This window comes from Palaemon carinicauda, chromosome 30 (assembly GCF_036898095.1).
Source record: "Palaemon carinicauda isolate YSFRI2023 chromosome 30, ASM3689809v2, whole genome shotgun sequence".
In the NCBI taxonomy this organism is placed as follows: domain Eukaryota; kingdom Metazoa; phylum Arthropoda; class Malacostraca; order Decapoda; family Palaemonidae; genus Palaemon; species Palaemon carinicauda.
The window spans coordinates 28,920,163-28,948,110 of NC_090754.1; the positions used below are offsets into that span (position 1 = coordinate 28,920,163).

Sequence of the window (27,948 nt, forward strand, 5' to 3'; positions counted from 1 at the left end):
TTTGCCAGCGCGCTAGCACACTCCTGCGCGATAGCGCTCACCAGCTCGCCTGCTCACACCATTGCGCAAGCAGAGCAGACATCACTAGGCAGAACGTGACTCGCCTCCAACTTTAAGGAAGTTGCGCCATCCAGAGGATAGGAAGGAACGGAAGGATAAGTATTCGCCCTCTAAGCGTAGAGTCACATCTAACATTCTCTTCCCTGCAAATGCAATTTAGCGCGACCGCCGGGTAAAGAGGTAAAGGGCACTTCAGGGGACTTCAGGATCCCGAAGATTCCGACTTCACAGACAACGCCAGCATCAGTAAGCAGCTCTGGTTCAGTGCCATGGCCAATGCTGTTGTATAGGCCTTCGGGAATGCCTTTTCAACTCGCTCCTCAGAGGCCTCTGCCATTTCCCAACAGCCTTCGGCACCAGCAGAGTCCTGGCAAAGAATCTCGGCTGCTTCATTTTGAAGAAGAAACGAAGTGTCTCATATGCCATCACATCTTTTGGAGTGAAGCCGACCCCTGTGAGGCCTTCTTTGCCAATCCTTCCTGGAACTCCTCCCGGATGCTCTCCCGTCTTACCTTTGCCGAAGAAGCCTCGTGAGGGACAGGAGTCCTCCCTTCCACCTTCGGAGGAAGACTCCCTTCGTACGGAGAGCTCTCCACCACTGGTAGGAACGAGGAAGGATAAGTTCAACAGGCCTTCAATGTTAGAGTCCTACCTTTTTCTCCGCAAGGATGATTTTCAGACCCACAGGACCTGTCGACCACTCCAGGGATGTCCACGACCCACCCCAAGATGAGCTCTCAGGGGTGGAGGAAGGAGACTTCACTGCCAGTCCCACTTGAGAGGGGGAGCAGAAAGAGTCAGAACATGCCTTCTGGTAAGTTCTCACTCTTATCAGGGTTCTCAGTGGGTTCACTGACCCAGAGATATCCCCTGGTAGGGAAAAGACATGGTCCTGGATTGTATCTTTGGCACTCAGAATCCCTCAAAGGCCAGTGCAGCCTTGCCCTGATCCTAGGAGCTAAAGAGTGCTCGGGCTAAGATTGCCTAACAGCTCTCCGACTTCTCTTATCGTTTGGGCTCATTCTGCCAAGCGCCTCCCACTTCCTCACATTCAGCAGAGGAGGTACTTTGAGGTCTTAATCAAGCTCGACCAGGTCTTCCACTCTACCACCCTGGAAAAGCTGACCAAGGGGATCTCCATAAAGAGACCTTCCAAGGCAGCAAAGATCCTCAACCAGGAGAAAGTCACAAAGTATGCTATGCAGGCTACTTCGTGACTTGATCTTTGGTTGGGGACCTTGGGAATCCTGGTACGGACCGAGGATTTTCCAAAAAAGGTACCAGAAAGGCTATAGAACCTTCCTCCTCTCAGGTACTCGCACCATCGAGTTTCTTGCCCACCAAGTCTCGAACTTGTAGGCAAATACCATCTTGAAACGTCGACAGGTGACTACTTACGAGCACTCTCCAACTGTACAGTGGCCATGATAACCGGCCTTAGACCATTGTCAACGTTCAAAGGAACAGCATCACCCCAGCTTCAACAAGCTCCTATATGAAGGGATCCTCAAAGGAGCGGGCCCTTTGGCCGATGTCCACACCATGTGAGAGACAAGCGGTAAGACTACAGGTCTTAATGTACACGCTAGTTCTAAAGGTAACATTTTTCCAGATCCCAAACCATCCATCTTCAAGGAAGTATCAGAGATTAAGTCTAAACAACAGGTAATACCAGTTCGGGGCACTGTACTTTGGTCTTTCCACAGCACCCTAAGTCTTCACCAGAGTGTTCCCTAGTATCATCCTGGGCTTACAGGATCAGCATCCGTCTCCTTCGTTATGTGGACAACTGGCTGATCCTAGCAGACTCGGTGGCAAACCTCTTCAGCACCAAGACAAACTCCTGAGATTTTGCCAAGATTTGGCGATGATGGTAAACTTCGAGAAGTCTTCCCTACTTCCCACACAGAAGACTGGTATACCTAAGAATGATTTTAGACACCAGTCTCCACAAATCCTTCCCATCAAGGACAGGTTAACGAAGCTGAGAAAGGTCGCAAGACACTTTTTCAAGTCGTGAAGAACTCCCAGCCCAGAAGTGGCATGTCTCCTTGGACACCTATCATCCCAGGCCCATCTAGTTTCTAACGGCTGCCTCAAGATTCTATCTCTCCAGTGACGACTCAAATCCAATTTGAATCAGGCCTTTGATTCTCTGGTCATTCTGATCTTCATGGGACCAGAGGAGCCGATGGACCTCAAGGGGTGGGTGGCAGATGAGAATCTGCGGAGGGATGTAAACCTTCTCATCCTTTCCCCAGACTTTATGCTGTGCATACACACATCAATAGAAGAGGGAGACCATCGGGCTGCACCATACAACCTCAGGCCTCTCGCCAGAGTCCAAAAAGTACCTTCACTTAAATCTCTTAAGAGGTGAAGGCTGTCTTTCTGGTCCTTCAACAGTCCCATCAGTAGCCTATAAAGTCCTGACTTTGTGGGGTTCTCCAACTGTTGATCTGCTTGTAACGGCCCTGAACTTCAGGCTCCCGCTGCTCCCCAGTCCCAGACCCTAAGGCTCTCGGGCAAGATGCATTCCAACAACAGTGGGGACAACAATGACAGTTACGTCTTTCCCCATTCTGTCTGATGAGAAGGGTATTCAACAAGGCCAGAACATCGGTCAACCTCTCAATGACTCTCATAGCTCCGCAGATGTCAGAATGCCAGAAAATTTTAAATCAATCAATAATAGCTCCTCTATGGCATCATTTGGAATGGTTTCTGGTCCTTCTGCAGCTCCTGACAGAGCCTCCAAGAGAACTCTATCCACGAAATGATCTACTCAGACAACCGCACTAGACATCTACCACAAGCTATAGCTTTGCTATGACTGCACGCCTGGAGACTCAGAGAGGTTTTTCGCAACAAGTTGCAAAGAGGATGTCTGGATATCTGAGGTCAGCAACAGTCGACCAGGCAGAGTAGAACGTCTTCTGTGGTTGGTGTCATGGAAAAGCGTATCTCTTCACTTGATGCCACTATTCCAGCAATAGCGTAATCCTAGAGTTTTTGCGGAAGGAAAGATTTCTTTCAGTTTCAGTAGTGAAAGACGATCACGCAACCTTTAGCCTTGCCTTCAAAACTGAAAGGAAGGGACATTCCCTCATCGCTAGATCTTTCCTAACTCGTTCGGACTTACGAACTTGCCTTTCCTAAGTCGGAATTGAGACCTCCCCCTCGGAACATGGTTCGAGTTCTCCGGTCTCTAAGGAGACCTCCCTACAAACCACTACACAAGGCAACAGATTTCCACCTAGCTTAGAAGACAGTGTCCCTACTCGCTTTGACCGCAGCTAAACGGGTCAATGAACTTCAAGGTCTCTCATTTGATATCGTCCATTCAAGGAGAGGCTGAGACAGAACGTTCAGTTTCGTCCCTGAGTTTGTTGCCAAGATGCATTCTCCAGAGGTGACGTATCCTAGATTCGACCCCTTCCAGACACCGAGTCTCCGCTCTGTAACATGATCCAGATCATCTGTTACTGTACCCAGGGAGAGGTTTGAGGCTCTACCTCAAGAGAACGGCAAGAGCCCACACGGGTGCCTTCATTTGTCGTCAGCACCAGGAGAGACAAGACACCAAAAACACCATCAATGCTGGATTCATAGAGTCATCAACTACGCTCTGAATCCAGATCCTCCTCCAACATGTCAACCCATGACGTCAGGGTCATAGCTACGCCTTTGACCTTCAAAGCAGATTACTCTGTGACGCAGGTTGTACAAGCAAGGGCATGAATGCGCCAGGCGACTTTCACATCCCATTACCTGCAAGACTTGACCCACATAAACATGATGTGGTCTCTATCAGTCCTGTGGTGGCTGCACAACAACTGGTTGAATACCTCAAGCTCTTTATTGGACAAGTAGCATAAGGTTGAGGGCACTGTTACCTAGCTTTAGTGTGCGTGAATGAAGAGGAATGACTGGCTCCTTTTCTTTTCTTCATCCTCCCCTCTCATGGGGAAAGCAGTAGCTTGGGTTCTCTGTACAAGCTGACCTCAGCCACTATGGGTAAACCATGCTCCCTTGTGTTCCTTGTATTGTGTCAATACTGTTGCATCCCCAAACCCTGACAAGGTGGTATTGGGAAAGTCTTGATCCAATAGTTTTTCCTACAAGGACTCGAAATAACTTTTACCTTGACAGTCACACTGCTTATCTAAACACACAGCTTGCGTAGGCCGCAGACCTTGCATAGCAAGGTTTAGCGAGGTGTAGGGACTCCTTACTTTTGGTACTTACCTATTCAAAATAAGGAGCCCCTGGGTAGCCAAAAAGCCAGTTTGGCAGGGATGTCCATCCTCCTAATGGGTGAATCACCCCTAATAAATAGTTAAGGTTTGTATTCCAGTTACGGAACAAATGACAAATTCGGAGATAATTTGTATTTTTCCTGACGATACAAACCTTTAGCTATTTATACAAACTCACCCACCAACCCTATCCCCCTTGAAGTCTTACCTCCAAGCAAAGTGAGCTCAATTACAGGTGTGTGAGTGGAAGGGATAGCAAGCTACCCCCATACCCCCTGCTAACTAGTGGGATGGGTAGTTGACCCTAGCTAAATTTTAATGGCTTGCCTTTTCAGCTTTGCCTAAAGTAATACCTTAATAAATAGCTAAAGGTTTTTGTTGTTGAGAAAAATAGATGTCTGCGAATTTGTCATATTTTACTGATTTTTTATTTTGTTGAAATAATTTTTTATCATAATTTTGCAGGTGTGCATATGATAATGTGCCTCCTCTTCATGTATGTAAATCCTTCCATTAATGAAGGCAGTTACAAACTTGTACTAGTAAATAATCGTGATGAAACTTATGACAGGCCCACAAAACCTGCCCATTTTTGGAGCACAAAAGTACTGGGAGGTGAGTATATACATATACAGTACTTTTAATATTGTGTTATCTTTATCAGTCCTTTATTTTTATTTGTTCCTACTGTATACGTATATAAACCTTTCGTCCTTTGAAATAGAGAAATGTCTTCAACAGAGCTGAAATGGAAGTTAAATCGTTAAAGAGGTAGTTAACGACAGGTGGTGAACGCTGGCAAGTAGCCCGCTCACCTGCCTGTCAAAGACTCCTCACTTTTGTCTTCAGCCGCAACGAGTACGAACGTACTGCTGTGTACTATCCAAAGCTTTTCAATTTTTATTTGTTCAGGCATAGATACAAACCCTCTGCTATTTATAGGGTATACTTTCGGCGCAGCTGAAAGACGAGCCATGATAATTTTAGTGAGGGATAACTACCCCATCCGCTATCAATCGTCGACTCCTACTACCTAGGTTTCAAGCTTCAAGGAAGACTTTATGACTTCAGAGCCATGCTCTTTGGGCTAAACATAGCCCCAAGGATGTTCACGAAGCTTGCAAATGCAGCCGTTCATCAGATACGCCTATAGGGTGTCCAAGTAGTGGCCTATTTGGACGATTGGCTGGTGTGGGCAGCATCCAAGACGGAATGCATGCAGGCTTCCAAGAGAGTGGTCCAGTTCCTGGAACGTCTAGGATTCAAGATCAACACCAAAAAGTCTTGACTATCTCCAACTCAAAAGTTTCAGTGGTTAGGAATCCACTGGGATTTACAGTCACATCAACTTTCCATTCCACTAAAGAAAAGGAAAGAGATAGTGGGATCTGTCAAGAGACTTCTGGAATCCAAACGGATATCAAGACGCGAACAGGAGAGAGTGCTGGGCTCTCTACAGTTTGCTTCAGTGACAGACCCAGTGCTACGAGCATAGCTAAAGGATGCAACAGGAGTCTGGAGAAGATACGCATCAAACGCTCGAAGAGATCTGAGAAGACCATTACCGACTCGATTGCGATCGCTTCTCAAGCTGTGGTCCAAAGCCAAACACCTGAAGAAATCGATACTTCTTCAGCCACCTCCACCTTCAGTCATCATCCACACAGACGCTTCAAAGGAAGGATGGGGAGGTCACTCTCACCAAAGGAAAGTCCAAGGAGCTTGGTCCAATCTATTAAAGACCTTTCATATCAACATTCTGGAAGCCATGGCAGTATTTCTTACTCTGAAGAAATTATCTCCTCGCCACTCGACCCATATAAGACTGGTCCTGGACAGCGAGGTGATAGTGAGATGCCTGAATCGCCAAGGTTTGAGATCACCTCAAATCAACCAAGTGATGTTGGCCATCTTCCGTTTGGCGGAAAAGAAGAGATGGCACTTATCAGCAGTTCACCTTTAAGGTTCCGCAACGTGACGGCAGACGCTCTATCCAGGTTCACTCCGATAGAGTTAGAATGGTCCCTAGACGCAGGATCGTTCTCCCTCATCTTACGTCAAGTCCCGGAACTGCAGATAGACCTCTTTGCGACGAGCGACAACAAGAAGATACATCGTTATGTGGCCCCGTACGAGGATCCTCTAGCTGAAGCAGTGGATGCAATGTCCCTCGATTGGAACAGATGGTCCAGGATTTCCCTGTTCCTTCCATCCAACTTTCTACTGAAAGTCCTCGACAAACTGAGATCATTCAGGGGAACAGCCGCGATAGTGGCTCACAAGTGGCCAAACAGCGTCTAGTTTCCTCTGGTGTTAGAACTACGGCTGAAGTTTGTGCCATTGCCGGATCCAGTTCTGACTCAGCAAGTACAGAAGTCGACTGTCTTCGCTTCATCACAGAAAACCCGAAACCTTCATCCCATGATTTTCTCTCTTGAGCGGTGAAGAAAAGATTCGGGATCTCGAGAGACACTAAACTTCTTAGAAGAATACAAATCCAAATCTACCAGAAGACAATATGAGTCGTCATGGAAGAAATGGGTGTCCGTTGTCAAGGCGAAGAATCCAAAAGAAATCTTGACGGATTTCTGTTTATCTTTCTTTATTCACCTTCATGAACAAGGTTTAGCAGCCAACACGATATCTACGTGTAAGTCTGCCTTGACAAGACCCTTATTGTATGCCTTTCAGGTCGACTTCTCTAATGAAATCTTTAACAAGATTCCCAAGGCCTGTGCTAGACTCAGGCTGGCAGCACCTCCAAAACCCATTTCATGGTCTTTGGATAAGGTTCTTCACTTCGCTTCAATGTTGAACAACGAAGATTGCGCTTTGAAAGATTTGACCCAAAAAGTTATACTGTATTTCTATTTGCACTAGCCTCGGGGGCCAGAGTTAGCGAAATAGTGGCCCTCTCGAGAGATGAAGGTCATATTCAGTTCTTAGAAGGGGGAAAACTGAATCTTTTTCCTGACCCAACATTTCTTGCCAAAAATGAGCTACCCACCAAAAGGTGGGGTCCCTGGAGAATCTGCCCTCTGAAGGAAGATGTCTCTCTATGTCCAGTAGAGTGCCTAAAGGTCTATCTTCGTAGAACTTCAGACTTTAAGGGAGGACAGCTTTTTAAGAGAGAAACTTCTGGTTCGAATTTGTCTCTGAGACAATTAAGGGCGAAGATCACCTACTTTATTCGCAGAGCAGATCCGGACGGTACACCCGCAGGTCATGATCCAAGAAAAATTGCCTCATCCCTGAACTTTTTTAATAATATGAACTACGAACACCTTCGCTCGTACACTGGCTGGAAGTCATCCAGAGTATTTTTTAGGCATTACGCAAAGCAGGTAGAGGAATTGAAGAGGTCTGTGGTGGCAGCAGGTAGTGTTCTTAAACCTGTTGCTTAGTTCTGCGAGGAACAGTGAAATTGATTGGGACGATTAATTTAAGGGTGTGTGTGTGTGGTCCCTGGATGGTACAACATGCTAAGTGAAAGGCCACTAAGGTGTCCTTATGGACTCTTCCATACACAAAGGTGAAATAAGCATAATGCATAATACGTGTGCCATGCATTTTTACGCAAGTGTGAATAGACAGTAATGACAGAAATTAATGAAAATTATTAACATTTTCGTTTTCAAGTGGCATTAATATGTTTCCTTTTCAGATGAAACAAGTATTTCCTGTATTACTGTTATCTTTATGCTTCAATTTATTTCATCCACATTTTATAACTCCATATAAATGTTGATTGATCTATCAATTTATTGTTTGTCGATAAACTAGTTCTAAATGAACTTTGCGTCTTATTTGCCCTTTGGATATGGTTTGATAATAAAAGAAAATCTTGAAAGATTGTTCCTTCGTGTAGATAAACACTCATTGATTTTGGCCAGTCCTTATATAGGACAGGCCAGTATACTCTGAATGTGATGATAACTGATATATAATCTTTGTTCCTGTATGGATACAAACCTTTTGTCGGTACATAAGTCAAATTCTGGATACCGGGGGAGGTGTCAGTATTACATACGCACATTGGTGAGTTTTCAATACAAACTTTGCTTTAGAAGGTATAGGTCGAGACCTATATACCGGTCTGTCTGCTCAGCATCCTCGAGACTTTTCCAGAGTCTAGCATGACTCTTCACTGTAGGGGGCAGGAAGCTCTAACATTGTTTATGTTTAGAAGGAATGATGTATGACGGTAACATCATTGGTCTCTAGGTCTAAATCGTCCAAGGAAATTCTGTCTTGAGGACAAGGCGCATAATAAAAATCCACAGATACAGTAATGCTCTTTAAACTTCAATCAGGACGACATGGCCTGAGCCCAAAAAAACGAATTTTGAGTGAAGCGAAAAATCTATTTTTGGGTGAGATAGCCATGTCGTCCTGATGGACCCACCCTTCCTTTTTATAAAAAGGGCTAAAGGACTCTCACAATGGTACAGTATCTGTAGCACCTCGCTTATCGCTACAAGGAATAAACATGGCGCCATTGATGACGTCATATACAGACTTGAAACGGGGAGGAGAGGTACCTTGATAACGGCTCCCCTTTCGTTTCTTGCCACTTTCCCCTCTCGAAGCGTTAACGCTATTCGGGGTGAAGATAGCTATGTGGCGTGTCAAGAATACGTCCTCTGATATTATGCAATATCCCTATAAGAGTAAATTAGGGATATTCACTCCAGGAGTTAGAATTCTGGGTACCTTAAGGTAAAATTCTCTGGGAATATCACTGTAGTTAAATATACCCTAGGAAGCTACTTTAAAGGAACTTCCATCAGGACGACATGGCTATCTCACCCAAAAGTAGATTTTTCGCTTCGCTCAAAATCCGTTTATTATGCAATCTCCAGCTTCCTTTGCCTCTGGAAAGTTGAGTATTTATTCTTTACAGTGTATAATTTTTAGCTTCTGCTTCACAGTGAAATTAGTGTAATTTATTGTGTTAAGGAGCTAGGCCTGTCACTGGAGGCGCCATGGGCACTGTCGTTCGTTATGCATGTGTTATTTAGTTAGCAGAACGACTTTCCCGGTTGTGATAGCATTAATAAATTATGAAAGCTATTTAGGCACAATTATACTAGTAAAGATATATTTTATGCATAATTTCCTCTTCCTTTTGTCGATCGTATACGTTAAGAGTTTCGGCGATTTAGGTAACCGAGATCTCGTCTCGCACTAGGCTACCAAGCCTATGTGCTGTAAGATACTTTCAGACATTATCCCTGTTAACCCTCGTGTATCGTTTTATCAATTAAACAGGAGATAGTACGTCTCCTAGAATTATATAACTCGATACTTGTCTCCTGTGGAGATGTAAGGGTAATTCCTCTTTCCCTCTGAGTGTCGCCGTAGGCGACAACCCTATCTGGTCTTGCTATAGAGTAGTTCGCTCCGGCTTGACTAGGCTAGGGTTTTCTGTCTCCCACCTTTGCCAGTGTGATCCCGGCTTTGGTTTTCGACAGAACCTCAGAGTATTCAGTCTATCTGCCGGCGGCAGAGCAGCAGGGCGAGTAGTCACTCCTTTGCCGGCTTACAGCTGCCGGCATAGGAAGCTAAGCCTCCCTAGGTCGCACCTGAAGTGGTAGTATGATGCCGTCACCTTCTCCCCTGCGGTCTAGAAGACTAGTCCTGTGTCGGCAGACCCTAGACTGAAGAATAGATATACCTGTACTTCTGCCGCCTAGGATGTCGCCGATACTGAAACATTGTTTCTCTCGTGTGGAAGTGGCGGCAATTCTGCCGCCTTCTACACTTGATAGATTCGGCAGACCCTAGGCTGAAGAATAAATATTCTTCTGCCGCCTAGGATGGTGCCGATACTAAAACATTGTTTCACTTGTGTGGAAGTGGCGGCAGTCCTGCCACCTTCTTTTACACTTGATACAGGACCCTTTTCCCTTCCCCTCTCTGTCCTTTAGCGATGACTTAGCCATCGCAACCGTGTGGCCGTTGTCCTACAATCTCACCGCTTGCCGGGTAGGTTGCGGTGCCGGCCGGGCTCCTACATAAGCAGCTGTTTAGTCATTCAGTCTTTCCTTTATGGACACAAGGCTCCGGGAAGGTTGTGCCGGCTGTGACGGCTGCCGGTGGGAGACCCTTCTGCTGAAGGTTCTTCAGTCCTCCCTTGGACTGCCATCAACATTCCTGAAACCGGCAATGCCGGCAACGGATCTTGCGGCTGGATGGAAGCCTGAATGATGCATTCTCCCCTTCCATTTGAACCCTCATTCTGGAGGAAGGCAGTAAGGTTATATACTTACACCCTTTTTTTATTGTAAACATGCAATTTGATAAGGCAGCCCTTGACTCCATGCTTTTTCTTTCTTTGTCAGCTAGTGCCGCCAGGTACTAACCTAGCTGGCAGCATGCCGGCTGGGCCGGTGCCATCAGGTACTTACTCGGTCGGCGGCATGCCGGCTGGACCAGTACCACCAGGTACTACCCAGCTGGCGACATGCCAGCCGGACTGTGCCGCCAGGTGCTAGCCCTGCCGGCAACATGCCGGCTGAACTACAGTATATGATTATACAGTAGCCAGTATATTTGCAGTATAGTATATACTGCTGACAGAAAACTGCAGTATTTATTATACAGTAGTTATTTTTCAACATACCTTGTGTATCCTTGTACAGTCTTTTGCTGAGATCAATCCTATATTGAAAGAATAGAATTCCTTCAACACTCTGATTAGAAATCAGTTAATACTTACCCCACAATATTAAATAATTAAGAAGGGTCAGTGGCAGTGTACACTTTTTCTATCCCTAGAGGTTAGAACCCTTCTCTTCTGAGTTGCCCTGATAAAGGAAACTCTATATCCTTAATAGGGGGGGGGGGGGGGGAAGGTCACAGCAATTGGCTGGAAGGGATACACAAGTATGTGTCTTTCCCAATTTCTTTCTGGCTTACTATCCTAAGCTATAATGGTTAAAATATTAATATTTGCATATCTGTTTATCATTTGAGATAAACAATCGCATACTCATTTGATTTTCCTTTCTTTAGAGGAGGAACCCCAGATGGAATGCGATGCAATCTTCTGCAACCATAGGAGTAGGAACTTCCACGGTCACAAAGCGTACAGGTCTCATGCCCCTTGCACCATCATTACCGAATCCCTGCAATATTGGGAACCCCAAGTCTGCAATATCTGCCAGACCTTGGTAACCGAAGGTTTCGACGACCCCAAGTCAGCGGAGTCGGGGGATGCGGCACGTGAAAGGCTGCGCAAATGGGTAAGAGGGTTCCAGAAGAACTCTCCGGGACCATACCTACCTAACGATAGGATGCGTAGCTTGCTGTTCCTGAAAGCGGGTAGTGAAATTGTTGTGCCCCAAGCACGACCCAGACCTCCCTGCGTCCAGATTGCCATAGAGTCGGATGTCAGTGAGGCGTTGCAAAGTATGGACATCCACCAGGTGGAAAGGATGTCAGAAGTGTATAGGGACACTGAAAAGGATCTATTAACGGATGATCCTGACGAGGAGTCTACTCTACCTCCAGAAGAATATGATGATGTCGAGTCGGAGTTCCTTCCGTCTGTGCCGGCACCGGAGCCGTTACCCTCGACATCTTCAGCTTCTACCCCTCCATTGGACAACATGAGCCAGGCACTGGCCCGTCTTACGGCTTTAATGGAGAACATTCGCAAACAAGGCGAAGCAAGGAAGCGAGATTCGAGAGAGAGCTCTGTGAAGCTCCACTTATTGCCTCCCGAGAGTCATACAAGCGACCCAGAGTCCAAGACCTCCCAGCCTGCTCCAAAACCAATCCCTGGAGGTATGCGGAGTTTATGCCGATTACGAACGGCAAACTCTACATCTCGGAGAAGATGGGAGCCGTCCCCTTAGACGACATCCAGTTTTGGCCAAGCTTTAACGCCTACCCTGATTGCTTCATTCGACTGAAGCATGAACCAATGCCAAAGGAGGAGATGGAACCGAAGGAGGTCATGGTTTTCGACCACGATAAGGCACAGGCTCTCTTGTCAAGTAGCTTGAGAAAGGCGGGCTATTCGGTTTCGAAAGTGTCCGCCCTGAGCAAGAAACACCTTACCTTTCTTGCTCAAGCTTCAATAGCCGGCCCCTTTACGTTGAAGGCATTTAAATCTGTTGCCAAGGCAGTGGAGGCAGGCAAACCATGCCCTGCAATAGAGGAGTGCAGGCCTGTGTCGTTAGCCTCGCCCATGCAAGAGAAGGAATGGAAGGAAGTCCACTTAACCTTCTCAGTAGGGAAACTGGACGCAGACATCGCTAGACGACAGTTTAGCGAGAATCTCCCTAAACTTTCTGACTTTGATCAACAAGCAGGGAGCCATGGGGGAAGTCTTATATACGTTCGTCGAGATGTTCCCCATATATCTTTGTCTATATGTACCCCTCTGCAGGCAGTGGTTGTACAGATTGATATAGGGAGAAAATACACAATCTGTTCTCTTTACTTGCCTCCAAATGATAACATCTCATATGATAATATAGTCGAAGTGATTAAACAACTTCCACAGCCATTTCTCTTACTAGGAGATCTTGATAGTAGACATCCTTTATGGGGTGATGTTTTGGCAAATGCAAGGGGTAATATTATATCATCAATTTTGGAGAATGAAGATGTAGGACTCCTTAATACAGGAGAGCCCACACATTTTCATGTACAGACAGGTACCTTGTCCTGCTTTGACCTATCAGTTGCAAGCTCTAACTGTCTTCTCGATTTTAATTGGAGAACATTAGATGATTGGCATACTAGTGATCGTGCACCAATCATTATAAACACCAACAATGGTCCACCTTTACAGAGATTGCCTCGATGGAATCTTGATAAGGCTGGCTGGAATAGATTTTGGGAGTTAAGTGAAATTGAAGGAAATGCAGAACAGTTTGAAAGTGTTGACGATGCCATAGACTTACTTCATGGAACTTCACACAGCAGGAGTGAATTCCATTCCAAAAACAACAGGGATATTCAGATGACAACCAGTCCCCTAGTGGTCATCAGAACTAACTGCCCTGCACAGAGCCACAAGAAAGTCCTTAACTCGATTGCGCATGTGCCGTACTGAGGAGAATTTAGTCACATACAAGAAATGAAGGGCACAGTTCCGTTGCGCCATGAAGGAAGCTAGGCACCAGTCTTGGATGTCATTTGTTTCCTCCATTAACAGTAGAACACCAACATCATCTGTGTGGAGTTAAGGCAAAAAGATAGCAGGCAAATTCACACCAAACCCACCACCTGTGTTAAAGGTAAATGGCCAGTATATCATATTACCTTGGAGGTATAACATGATACCCCGAAAATGGGAGACGACTCTTTGTCGTCTCCGTATTGGTCACACACGGTTGACACACGAGTTTCTGCTGAAGGGCCAACGCCAACCGTATTACGAGGACTGTTTAGTACCTTTAACAGTGAGGCATTTGTTGACCGAATGCCCTAATTTTACTAACTTAAGAAATAGATATCTTGGACATGATGTGTCTTACTATGAGAGCGGAATTTTTAGATTTGTTTCAGAAGCAGGTCTTCTGAAAACTATTCAATTATTATAATGACTTCTTAACTTTTATGGTTTTAATTGAATTCTCTTTTATTTTGCATATATAATAAATGCTATCGGCGTCAATGACCTTAGTTATCAGGATGCCAGAAAACTTTCAATCAATCAATCAATCACGGATCCAAATAAGATGCAGCGGGGAGCATGAGACCTGCACATCTTTTGGCCATAAAAGGTCCTACTTTTGTGGTTGCAGGACAGGACTGCACACTTCACCTTGCCCTCCTCCTGTAAGGAAGGGAAGAGTGAAATGAGTATGGGGTAATTATCATATTGATAATATATTATACACACGTATTAAATAGTAATCATTACTATTATAATTATAGCTTAGGATAGTAAGCTAGATAGGAAATAGGAAAGACACATATCTGGGTTTCCTGTCCAGGCAATTGCTGTGACCTCCCTCAATATTAATATTTTAAAATTTCCTTATGAGGGAAATGTAGGGTGGAATAGCTCTCGTGCGTAGAGCTGGAGTCAGTGTATACTAGCACTAACTCTCCCACAAGTGAATATTAATACTGTAGGGTAAAGATTTTATGTTCTAATGATCTAGGATACATTAGAATGTTGAAGGAATACTTCACTTCTACATTTGCTTAGCGGTCTCTACAATGGACTGTGAAAGGACACACAGAATATATTGGAAAATCATACTACTGTATATTATATACTGTAGTTTTCTACTAGCTGTATTTCTATACTGCAGGAATACTGGCTACTGTATTGTCTTATACTGTAGTTCTGCCGGCATACTACCGGCTAGGCTAGTACCTGGTGGCACTAGCCGACAGAGAAAGAGAAAGAATGGATAGAAGGGCTACCGTATTATTATAGTTTAGTACAATAATAAAGGTTGTAGGGACTACTGTCTCTACTGCTTTCTTTCCAGAATGAGGATTCAAATGGAAGGGGAAAGAATGTATTCATTCTAGTTTCCATCCAGCCACAAATTCTGTTGCCGGCTGCACTGCCGGTTACAGGGATTGTGGATGGCAGTCCAAGAGAGGACTGAAGAATACTCAAAGTTTTAATTGGTCTCCCACCGGCGGCCGTCATGGCCGGCACAACCTTTCCCGGAGCCTTGCTTCCATTAGGGGAAAGGTCGAAGCGGCAATCTAGCCGCCTTTGTAGTAGCCCGGCCGGCATCGTAATCAGCCCGACAAGCAGGGAGATTGTAGAATACAAGGTCTTATATGTTTGCATATAAAGAAGGCGGCACATCTGCCTCCCATTGTCAGCCGCAAAACAAGGAAACATAGTTTCCTATGCCGGTGCCATCTTGGGCGGCAGAAGAATAACGATTCCTCAGCCTAAGACATTGCCGGATATAAGACATGTCTTCTAGACCACAAGGGAGAAGGTGGCGGCAACTGTACTACCACTTTCGGTTGTGGACTAGGGGAACCGGGCTTCCTATGCCGGCAACTGTGAAACCGGCAGGGGAATGACTAATCCCCCATCGGTAGAGTTGCCGGCAACAAGACTGAATATTCTGAGTTACTGTCGTAATTCAAAGCCGAGATTCCTACCGGCAAAGAGGAAAGACAGAAACACTATCCCAGTCAAGCCAGAGTACACTACTCTATGGCAAGACCAAAGATAGGGTTGCCGCCTAATGGCGGCACTCAGAGGGAAGGAAGGGTTTATCCTTAAATCTCTAAAAGAGACGAGTAAAGAATTATTTTAGTAATTCTAGATGTGCTATCTCCGATTTAGTCAATAAAACGATACAAGAGGATAAACGGGGATAACGTTACTAACGTATACTGTACTAAAATGCATTAGGCTAGCCTAACTCAAGTCAGGATCTCGGTTACGTTACGTCACCGAGGCCCTATCGTATATGGTCGAAACGTTTAACAGAAGAGGAAATATTACATATGTAATCTTATGTTCACTAGTATAATTTGCCTAAATAGCTATACTTCGTTAAAGCTAAATACCGGGGACATCGTACTACTAACTAAATAAAGCATTTATGGCGTACGACAGCGGTCTAAAATGGCCGCCTCCGGTGCTGGTTCTGCTCCACTAAACACATCTAAATTATGCTAATTTAACTGAGAAGGGAGCCAAAAATTATACACAGGAAAGATTAAATACTCAACTTTCCAGAGGATGAAGAAGCTGGAGATTGCATAGTAATAATCCTTGAGATAGTAACAAAACCGAGAGCATTTGTGAGATACACCGTGCTTAATTCGCTACTACAAAAGGAATAGTTCACCGGGGTGGTACCGGGAGGGGATCCACCGGGTAACCTTGATAACGGCTCCCCTTCAAATTCGCCACTCTTCCCCCTCAGAGTGAAAACTCTATTCAGGGTGAAGATTGCCATGTGTCATATCAAGAAATACGTCCCTTGATATTATGCGATATCCTTAAGAGTCATTTTAAAGATACTCACGCCATGAGTTAGAATTCTGGAGACCTGTGGTCATTCTCTGGGAGTATCACTTTAGTCAAATATTCCTTAGAAAGCTACCTAAAGGAACCTTCCATCAAAATGACATGGCTGAGCCCAAAAAAGCATTTATGGCGTACGAAAGCGGTCCAAAATGGCCGCCTCCGGTGATGGCTCTGCTCCGCTAAACACATGTAAATTATGCTAATTTAACTGTGAGAAGGGAGCCAAAAATTATACACAGGAAACATTAAATACTCAACTTTCCAGAGGATGAAGATGCTGGAGATTGTATAGTAATAATCCTTGAAATAGTAACAAAACCGAGAGCAGTTGGGAGATACACCGTGCTTAATTCGCTACTTCAAAAGGAATGGTTCGCAGGGGTGGTACCGGGAGGGGATCCACCAGGTAACCTTGATAACGGCTCCCCTTCAAATTCGCCACTCTTCCCCCTCAGAGCGAAATCTCCATTTGGGGTGAAGATTGCCATGTTTCGTATCAAGAAATACGTCCCCTGATATTATGCGATATCCTTAAGAGTTATTTTAAGGATACTCGTGCCATGAGTTAAAATTCTGGAGACCTGTGGTCAATTCTCTGGGAGTATCACTGTAGCCAAATATCCCTTAGAAAGCTGCCTAAAGGAACCTTCCATCACGACGATATGGCTGAGCCCAAAAATGTCATATCTCCATGGAGATATAACATGATGCCCTGAAAGTGGGAGACGTCTCTTTGTCGTCTCCGCACTGGTCAAACATTGTTGACACACGAGTTTCTTCTGAAGGGCCAACACCAACCGTATTGCGATGACTGTTTGGTACCTTTAACAGTGAGGCATTTGTTGACTGAATGCCCCAATTATAATAACTTGAGAAATAAATATCTGTTTGAGGTTCGAGGTGAGGATGGCAGGTTCATCCTGGTCAAGATCCTTGGACATGATGTGTCGTACAATGCTAGTGGCATTTTTAAATTGATATCAGTGGCGGGTCTTCTTAATGCTATTTAGCTTTTATAACATATTTACTTCTAGTGGCATTTTTAAATTTATATCAGAAGCAGGTATTCTTAATACTCTTTAACTTTTATAACACATTTACTTCTCTGATTTTAATTGAATATTCTTTTAATCTTTATTTATAATATATGATATCGGCGTCAATGACCTTCAATGTCAGGATGACAGAGAACTTCAAATTAATCAATCAATCAACAAAAGCAAAAACACAGCAGCATAATGATAAAATTCATGCCATGTCCGTCCTGGAAAGGCTAGGATAAAATGAGAGGTGATGACATGGAGAAGCTATACCCATGCATCAAAATAAATGCCATGCCGTCAGAGCCGTTCTATTGAGAATTCTCAGAGGCTAGGAGGTAAACAGTACATGTAAGTCGGCGCACCGACATGATGAGATCACCCTTTGCAAAGGGGAGCTCCAATGGACTGCGCAGTCCTAGCACAAGAGACCACGAGTGAATGCAGAATGGCTAAGCCTAGTAGGTCGATGCCACAGGTCAGTCGAGAAATCCCAAAGGCTATGATGGAACGGCAGAACAGGTAAGTCGGAACACTGACATGCAGAGATCACCCTTCACAAAGGGGAACCCCAAAAAAACTGCACAGTCCTAGTATGGGAGATCAAGAACGTATGTAGCATGGCGGCCCAACGAATTCGCCAACGAGGACTAATCCAATCGCCACCAAGGGCTAGGTTAAGACTAAAAGGTCAATGCCGCAGGTCGATCGAGAAATCCCAGAGGCTAGGAAAGTAGGGCAGTACAGGAAAGTCGGCACACCGACAAGAAGAGCTCACCTTTCGTAAATGGGAGCTCTAAAGAACTGCACAGTCCTAGCATGGGAGATCGTGAACAAATGCAGCATGGTGGACCAACGGATTCGCCAACGACGGCTAGGCTAAGCCTAATAGGCCGAAAAACCGGAGCATCGAAGGCAGCAGACATAAGGGGCTCAGTAAACTAGTATAACCGAGGAAAAAACCCTTTAAAGGTAAAAAGACCACTGCCAACGAGACCAGTAAGAACAACCTGATCGCCATCGGCGAACCCGTCTCTGACAAAACTACCAATCTCTAAGCTAGGCTAGCCGGCACCAACACGCATAAAACTAAAACTTAAACTACCATAAAGCGTAGTGAAAGCAAACAAAAAACAGAGGCCAAGGCATCGCAACGCCAAAATAAAGCTAGCTAACTTGAAACTGGTGAAATTAAACTAAGTGAACATAAAATAAAATGGCACCCAAAAGCAAGCTGGACTTGGAGCGCTCCACTCCCTCATTGCCATAAAAAAGTCAAATAACCACTCCCCGAAGGGATCAAAAGCAGTTACTGTACAGCTAAATCAAACTGTGAAAGAGAAGGTTACTCAACTTTGACGACTAAAGGGAAGCCATCATGCAAGGAAAAACTCCAAAAAGCTGAGAAAAGGCGCTCTTGACAAAGAAACAAGCACGTAGGTAAGCTGCGAAAATTGGAATGAGTTTATCAGAGACGAGTAGTACTATGAAGGGAGAGGATATGTAACGGCTCCTCACCTATCCTCCTCCTTAGATTCCTAGACTGAGTTAAGTCTGTTTGGAGTGCAGATATCTATGGTTATCTACGGATACGTCCCTGATTATACACAATATCTTAGGATAGTCGTTCCGGGGGTTAGAACTCCGTGATACCTGACGGTATTTCTCTTGTAATATCACTCACAGAAATATTATACTGTAGGAAGCTGCCCGAAGGAATTTCCATCAGGACAACATGGCTCAAGCCCAAAAAATGAATTTTGTCATGAAAATGTGTCTATTCCCTGTTGTACAGTTGTTTAAATGATGATTTAATGGATACCATCCAAAATTTTTAAACATGTTATTGATATAATCACAGAGGCTTTTCATTGTAAATGTGGATGTAATTGCTCTCCCTCCATATATATTATTTCTAAATTTTGAAGCATATATTTGTAAATGACAGAATAATAGTACTGTTTTTCGAGCGGGTATAGTACATACTGTAAGTTACTCCCAATGTCTCATTTTTTGTAGGGATGGATAATGAAAAAGGCAGAGAGGGAGGGACTTGGCTTGGTGTTGAAGAAAGAGGTAAAGTTGCCTGCCTGCTAAATATATTCCAGCCAAAGGATTCTTTCTTTAGAAACTGTGCAGGAAGAGGATTTTTAGTGGTTGATTTCCTGTTAGGAACAGAATCAGGACTAGATTACATGGAAAATATTTTCAAATCTGGAACACTCTATAATCCTTTCCATTTGGTAACTATAGAACCTAACAGTACATCATATGATGCTGCTGTGTATAGCAGTCAACAGAAAGTATGGAAAGCTTTGGAACCTGGATTCCATGGCTTTGGCAACTGCCCTGTAGACAAGCCCTTCAAGAAGGTGGTTAAAGGAGAAAAACACTTTAAAGGCATTGTTGAGAAGTATGGAAAAATAGAAGATGAAGAATTACTGATTAATGAACTCTTTTCTATGATGCAAGATCAGGAGGAGAATTTTCCAGATCAGCAGCTTTTGGAACAAGGAAAAGGTCACCCTACTTCTTTTATAAAAGGACTTTCAAGTATCTGGGTTTCGTGTGCCTCAGTCAGATATGGGACAAGGTAAGATAATGGCCATTCTTTGTTAATGAAGCAATTATTTTTTTTGTATCATGAAAATTATTAAAAAAAAAAATTAATCGAAAACAATTATTCGAAAAACAGCTATTCGAATGGAAAATAGTTTAAAGGAAATTTATTTGATTGATCAATTATATGAAATAATAATTATTCAAAATGTTTGAACATTATGGGAACATTACTCTTAAAGGCAATTGTGCAATGTGACACTCTGAATTACTCTGATGCGCAATTGCTCATAATGTAAGGTATTCAGATGTTTGCTTTTTTGTCTGAAGTGATGATAAACATTGTGGAGGGCAAGAAGCCAGCACCAAGTACTTCATTTACTCGGACTTCATTTCCTCTTAATAATGTTGCTCCTCAATGATGACCGAATACATTTTAAGTGAAAAGGCAAGCCTATGCTTAAAATCGATGGATATCTATTCGTGAAAGAAAAACAAGCTAATAATAAGATATTTTGGAAGGGCAATAAGTTTGCATCATATTGCAAAAGCTGAGTAATCACTGAAGATGGTGATGTGATCAACGTTCCTCGTGAACATAATCATTCTGGCGATGCCGTAAACGCCCTTGAAGTATGGCACAATGCTTTTTTTACAGCAAAAGTGATCTCATCCTCCTTCAATATGGAAGCTCCTAGACGCTCTAAAGAGAGAGCATGATTTGCAAGACATTCATATTGCATAAAATAAGAGCAGGAAACACAAATATGAAGAGTTCCAAGAACTGCCGCGATTTAAAAAAAAAGGCTGCAGAAATTAGTGGCAACCTTTGATAAGTATTGAGTATTAGAGTATTTGTGTGCTGTATCGCATAACTTTCATTAATAAGTAAGTTTTTTTTTAATTATGAATTTATTTTGATGATGAGATTTATGTTTAATAGTTCTCTTTTGTATACTAGCATTTTTGTATTTTTAACACCTTTGTGTGAATATATAATTCTGCATTTTGAATTATTATCATTTCAAACAATTGTCCCTTCTAATATCTTTCTTTCAAACAAGTTTCCATACGAAAAGCTGTTTTTCGAATAGTTTTTTTTTTTTATTAGATGTTTGCTAACAATATTCACAATCATTTTTTTGGAATAATTTTTTTGTATGGCTTATATATTGTACTTTGATATTTGCAGGAGTTTTCCAGTTTCAGTTTAATATTGGTAAAGTAATGAGGACAAAGTACTGTATTAATTAAAATTAATTTCAATGCATAATTACCCGCATAATTGTAATATAATAAATTATGTTTGGTAGCTTTCAAAATCAAGTGACAATTGACAAAACCATGGGGATTCTAACTAAAATGGCTGGTCATATGTGGTGCCTGTTTCTGTGCTTTTTATAAAAGGTTTTGTCATCAGAGGATGATCCTCACCGGAGGATATTCTAAAATAATAGTATGTTTGATATCCACAGCAAACATGTCACTTATAAAATAGCCAATTTCTATGGTTAGAGAATTGCCCCCAGAGAATCAGTCCCTGATAAAAAAAATGGTCTTAGTCAGGTATGGGTGTACATGCCCCCACTTATATTCTTGGTGTCTATCAGTCTGGTACTCAGTTTGTTCCTACACAACATACAAGCCCTTGTCCTTTAATTAGAGAAATTACTTTGGTACGAGCTCAAACTGGTTGTTAAAATTGCAAAACAAGCTTTTATCCAACTGGTGAGGATACCGGGCAAGAGAGCATTCACTCTTTTACTTTAACTGCTGTCATGTACTATGTACAGACAATGCCTGTCAAACTTATTAATTTTCTTAATTTTTTTGAGACGTGAATGTTGGTTGTTGATTGTGTAATGGAAGCAAGAAGCTCGTTTGCAGGAAGAGGGGTCGTATCAGCAGCCAGTTGCTCTAACCAGCTGTAAATACAGTACACACTCCCTCTTTGCTTAGGGACATGTCTGTTCGCAGGCATCCCCGTGCGCTGAGTGTAGGTCATAGTTTCCGGTGCAGTGGCGGGCTTTACCCTGAGGGGAGGAAACTCAGGCAGGCTTTTTTTGCTACTTCTGTCTCTTCGGGTGATATATCTGCTGTTGTCGCCTGTGCATACGCCCCTGGATCAGTACCCATTGGAGTACGCTGTGGGGGTCTAGAGTTTTCAGATGTACATCAGTGAGTTTCAGCTTCGTTGCATGGAGATTCCCTTAGTTGTGAGGCAGTCTGCTGTCAACGAGTTGACCTAAAGAAGCTAGGCTTCTTTAGGTCTTTCGGGTAGGCCCTTCATTACCTGGAGGAGTTGGTAGCTGAGGCTGCTTCTATCGGACTCTCCCTGTACTACTTGTGCCTCAAATGTTTGTGGTGTCTCCAGTGGTGAAGGTTATGGTGGTTCCCCCTTAGCACTTGAAGATGAGTAAATTATTTGGCAATTGCCCCAACCCATGTGACAGGGGTTCAGGGCTGTTACCCTCTCCCAGTGTCAGTGGTTGTGCCTCTGGCCCACATAATGCTGGGTTGCAGGGCTTTGTGATGGTGTGTCCAATTGTTACAGCAACCTGTGTTGTTCTCCCCTTGGAGGAGAGTTATCATATTTCCTCCTCCTCCTCAGATTCCAACTCCACTTCTAAGATGATGAAGAGGAGAAAAAAAAAAAGAGGAAACCGAAGAATCTATAATGGATAGCTGTAGTTGCAGGGATAAGGGTCGATGTGACACCATCCCTCTTTCGAAGGAATTGTACGGTACCTGCCCTGTAAGGTTCCCGAGCCGGAACCATGTTCCCGGGTCCGAGTCATAGGACCGGAGCCAGGACCTGTCTGGTCCCCGTGCCATGGCCTGTGACTGTTACGTGAGGCCCCTGCCCTGGCCTATGGACCTAAGCACCATGGCTGGGACCATGGTTCTCAGCCCTTTGCCTTAGTTCCTGTGCCCCAATCCTCCTGGGGCTGATGCCGGGACTCTGTGTTCCATCACTGTGGCCATGGCCAAGACCTTGTGTTCCACTTCTGGAGGACCATGACTTTGCCCTGGAGGGCCGACCCACAGCCATGGCTTAGTTTGGCCCTGGGCCATGGCCAGGTTCTGATGTTCGGGTCCTGTGCCGTGGGTCCCGCCAGGTCCCCTATGGCCATGACTACCCCATTGGCCTTGGCCATCTCATTGTCCAATCGGGACATAAGTGTACGGCCCTGTACATTTTCTGCTCCATGGATGATAGAGTAGCTTCAACAATTTTCATTTTTTATTTTTAGCCTTTGATTGGTAATATGGAATAGCACCTTTCTAGATCATACTCTAGCACGTGTGCTTTAGTAGGCTGAGAATGTGGGGTTTAGAACATGTTCGGCACAGGGCCGTGGCTGTCTCTGTCTTTGGAGGGAACTATGAGGCCCCTCAAAGATCAAAGCCATCTTACGATTTGCTATGACCAGATCTCGTGGGTCTGACCCGGGTTCGAATGGATATTCAGATCTGTGGATCGTAGGATTCACTTAGATTCAGCAAGTCGGGTAGGACCCAGATGCCCCCATTCTCCAGGCAGTGGAGGCAGCAACCTTGGAGATTTGGCCTTGGCCTGTGTCCATGATGTTCCTGCTTGCTCTGGGTTCAGGATCAGTCATGTACTCCACAAACTAGTTAAGGTTGGTAATTCTAAACTCATTGGAGAAATACAGGAACCTTGTTCTTTTGGGTGGAAAGGCGGTCACCTTCCTCACCCACCAGAAGGCAATTTCCCAAGAAGTGGCTTTCGAGTTCTGGAACTCAACACTATGAAGTACAGAGTCACTCCTGCTGGAGATTCGTGTAAGGCAGCAGTGGAGTCATGGAGAACTACTTTGCAGAACTCCCTGATCCACCATGCAGTCTCCTCCAAGAGCCCTGGTTCTTTGAAGGGGACAGTGGCAGCACCTTCGGAGATCAGGAAAGGACCCCATGCCCTCCCTGAGATCCCAGTCCACATCTCACACACTTAGCTGAAAGAGTCTGTGCATCCACAGCTTTTTTGAGCTCCCAATGAGTCATCCAAATCCATGAAAGCCGTGGCCCTTTGGGCAGAGGGGAAGGGATGTTGGAGAAGATCACGCTCGAAGTCTTTATGACGAGTCTCCCGGGCTTCTACAATTGTCTCTTGCTGGTGGAGAAGGTGACTGGGGAGCTGGAGGCCGATTATCGACCTTTTCTCTCTGAACTAATTTGTTCAGGATAAAAACAAAATGGCCTGAGCAGTTTTTCCATCTGAGATGGTGACTTCATGCTTTCAGTAGATATGAAAGATGCCTACTTTCAAGTGCGTGTTCATCAGTCTTCTCGAAAGTACCTCCGCTTCTCTCTCTACGGTTGATATATCAGTTCAAGACTCTGTGCTTTGGACTGTGTACAGCTACCAGGGTCTTCACACAGATGACACCTTTGGAGCCACATGACCCCATTTGCAAGGGATTTATGCTGAGGTATCTCGACACATGGTTAATCCTAGCCTTCTTGGTTAGGAAATTTTGTCAGGGTCTAGATTGGATTCTCGCTTTTTTCCTCTATTGGGGGTGGCAGTAATGGTGCAAGAAGTTGAGTATCATACTCAAGCAGAGGTTGAAGTACTAGAACATGAGGATAGCGATGGCAGCAGCGAGAACCTTTCTTTCAGACAATGGATTATCAGGCTCAAGGAAGTTTCGCAACGATTCCTGTCCATGACAGAATTACCAGCTCGGCACAGGCAGTCTTCTCAGTCTGGCTTGGTGGCTTGATGAGGTCAATCCTGCTAGAGTAGTTCCACTCGACTCTGCCTCTTGAATTATATCTGTTCTCAGATATGTCGATTGACGGGGTGGTGTACGCCTAGTTGACCTGGTCTTCTAGGTGTGGACTGAAAAATAAAGCATCTGCTCTACAATGTCATTGAAATGCAAGCAGCCTTCCAAGGATTGCAAACATTACAGTCATGTTTGGAAACACTCAGTACCGTTGAGGTGTGTTAACACTACTGTACCATGTGTCTTATGTTAGCTAGCTAGCAAATGGGCACGGCCTTACAGCCTCTTTGTACCCAGACTAAGCAAATGCAAATCTAGGAGGTGTTTTCACACCATGAAGGGGTTGGTAAGATACTTTGTGAACAAGAAAGTACCAGTGAGCTCTTTCAGCCACCAGGTATAGGTTGTAGGAGCAGACTGGTCTCTATATCTTCTAGTAGTAGAAAGCATCTTGTCCTGGAAGGCTCCCCATAGTTCAACTTGTATGCCACATATTGGAACAGGAATCTCCTCAGGTCCTATTTCCCTGTTCTGGCCCCATGAGCAATGTTCGAAGATGCCTTCCAGCATGCATTGAATCACCTAGACGTCTATACCTTTCCGCCCTTGGACCATTCGCTGTTGATAACGCCAGGACTCAGGATGAACCAGGTGGCTCCCGGATGGCCTCATACTGAGTGGTACCTCGATCTGGCTGCTCTTCTGGTAGAGGTCCCAAGAGAGTTACTCCCATGGCCCACTCTTCTCAAATCAGTCAGCCGCACCCGCCGTGAATTCCTTTGCTCCTTACGGATTATAATCCTATGAAACATCAAAGAGGTGGAGCTGGGGGGAGAGTGACTGCTTCCCGCACTCTAGTTTTGGGGTGTTTGAATGTGCGTGGATGTAGTACAATAGAGAGTAAAAGATGTGAGATTAGAAGTATGTTTAGGAATAGAAGGATGGATATCTTGGCTTTGTGTGAGACAAAGATAAAAGGGAAAGGTTAAGTGATGTTTGGTGAAATGTCTGGTAGAGTGTCTGAGATTGAAAGGGGAAGAGCAAGAGAAGTTGTGGCTTTATTGCTGAGTGAATGGATAACAGGTAAAGTAGTGGAATGGAAGGAGATATCATCTAGGTTAATGTGGGTAACGGTTAGGTTGGGTAGGGAATGTTGGGCTTTTGTCAGTGCGTATGGGCCGTGTTGTGAGAAAAATGAAGAAGAGCGGAATGAGTTCTAGAATGAATTAACTAGGTGTGTAGAAGGACTAGGTAGAAGGAATTATGTAGTTGTCATGGGTGACTTAGATGCTAGAGTGGGCGCTGGAGAGGTAGAAGGTGTCATTGGGAAGTATGGCGTACCAGGTGAAAATGAGAGTGGTGAGACTGGTAGATATGTGTGTTGAGCAAGAGATGGTGATAAGTTCTAGCTTTTTCAAAAAGAAAGATAAAAAGCATACATGGGTAAGAGTGGCAAATGGAAGAGTGGTAGAAAGAGCGCTAATGGATTATGTGTTGATAACTAAAAGAATGGAAGATTGAAAGACGTGCACGTGTTTAGGGGTATGGCTAATGGTATGTCTGATCATTTTTTGGTGGAAGGAAAATTAGTTGTAGCAAAAGAGTGGGGGAATAGAGTAGGTGGATGTAAAAGGGAGCTAGTGAGGGTTGAAGAGCTAATAAAACCGGGGGAAAAAAGTAAATATCAAGAAAGGTTGAAAATGGCATATGACGAAGTGAAAATAAGAGAAACTGGTAATTTAGAGGAGGAGTGGAAGTTAGTAAAAGAAAATTTTGTTGGGATTGCAAGTGATGTGTGTGGCAAGAAGTTTGTTGGAGGCAGCATGAGGAAGGGCAGTGAATGGTGGAATGAAGGAGTGAAGGTAAAAGTGGAAGAGAAAAAGAGGGCTTTTGAAGAATGGCTGCAGAGTAATAGTGTAGAGAAGTATGAAAGATATAGAGAAAAAAATGTGGAAGTAAAGTGCAAGGTGAGGCAAAGAGGGCAGCTGACCTGAGGTGGAGTCAGGGATTGGGTCATTCATATGAAGAGAGTAAGAAGAAGTTTTGGAAAGAAGTGAAGAGAGTAAGGAAGGCTGGTTCAAGAATTGAAGAGACAGTGAAAGATGGAAATGGAAGGTTGTTAAAAGGAGAGGAGGCAAGGAAAAGGTGGGCGGAATATTTTGAAAGTTTTCTGAATGTTGAGGATAATAGGGAGGCAGATAGAATTACTGTTGCAGGTGTTGAGGTGCCGGTGATGGGAGATGAGAATGAGAGAGATTACAAGAGAGGAAGTGAGGAGAACACTAGATGAAATGAGAGTAGGAAAAGCACTTGGTATGGATGGTGTGAGAGCTGAGATGCTGAAGGAAGGGGGTGGGACTGTACTTGAATGGTTGGTGAGATTGTTTAATGTGTGTTTTGTGTTGTCAATGGTACCAGTAGATTGGGTTTGTGCATGTATTGTACCATCATATAAGGGTAAAGGAGATGTGCATGAGTGTTGTAATTCAAGGGGTATTAGTTTGCTGAGTGTAGTTGGAAAAGTGTATGGTAGAGTACTGATTAATAGGATTAAGGATAAAACAGAGAAAGCAATCTTAGAAGTAAAGGGTGGTTTTAGAAGAGGTAGGGGTTGTATGAATCAGATTTTTACTGTTAGGCAGATATGCGAGAAATATTTAGCAAAAGGGAAGGAGGTGTATGTTGCGTTGATGGATCTGGAGAAAGCGTATGATAGAATTGATAGGGAAGCAATGTGGAATGTGATGAGGTTATATGAAGTTGGTGGAAGGTTGTTGCAAGCAGTGAAAAGTTTCTACAAAGGTAGTAAAACATGTGTTAGGATAGGAAATGAAGTGAGCGATTGGTTTCCGGGGAGAGTGGGGCTGAGACAGGGATGTGTGATGTCGCCGTGGTTGTTCAACTTGTATGTTGTTGGATTGGTGAGAGAGGTGAATGCTCGAGTGCTTGGACGAGGATTGAAACTGGTAGACGAGAATGACCATGAATGGGAGGTAAATCAGTTGTTGTTTGCGGATGATACTGTGCTGGTTGCAGACGCGGAAGAGAAGCTTGGCCGATTAGTGACAGAATTTGGAAGGGTGTGTGAGAGAAGGAAGTTGAAAGTTAATGTGGGTAAGAGTAAGGTTATGAAATGTACGAGAAGGGAAGGTGGTGCGAGGTTGAATGTCATGTTGAATGGAGAGTTACTTGAGGAGGTGGATCAGTATAAGTACTTGGGGTTTGTTGTTGCAGCAAATGGTGGAGTGGAAGCAGATGTATGTCAGAAAGTAAATGAATGATGCATAGTGTTG

General features: G+C 44.1%; 1 protein-coding gene across 4 annotated transcripts in view; it reads left to right on the forward strand.

Annotated features, from left to right (window-relative positions):
• The window catches only part of Tango2 (transport and golgi organization 2), an 83,313-nt gene that overhangs the window by 23,295 nt on the left and 32,070 nt on the right, over window positions 1-27,948 (forward strand). For all 4 annotated transcript variants that reach the window (XM_068353550.1, XM_068353547.1, XM_068353548.1 and 1 more), the window contains exons 2-3: window positions 4,785-4,934; window positions 19,362-19,935. In XM_068353550.1, coding sequence (XP_068209651.1) covers window positions 4,793-4,934; window positions 19,362-19,935 — 716 coding nt within the window. In that variant the 5' untranslated portion in view covers window positions 4,785-4,792. The remainder of the gene's footprint in view (window positions 1-4,784; window positions 4,935-19,361; window positions 19,936-27,948) is intronic.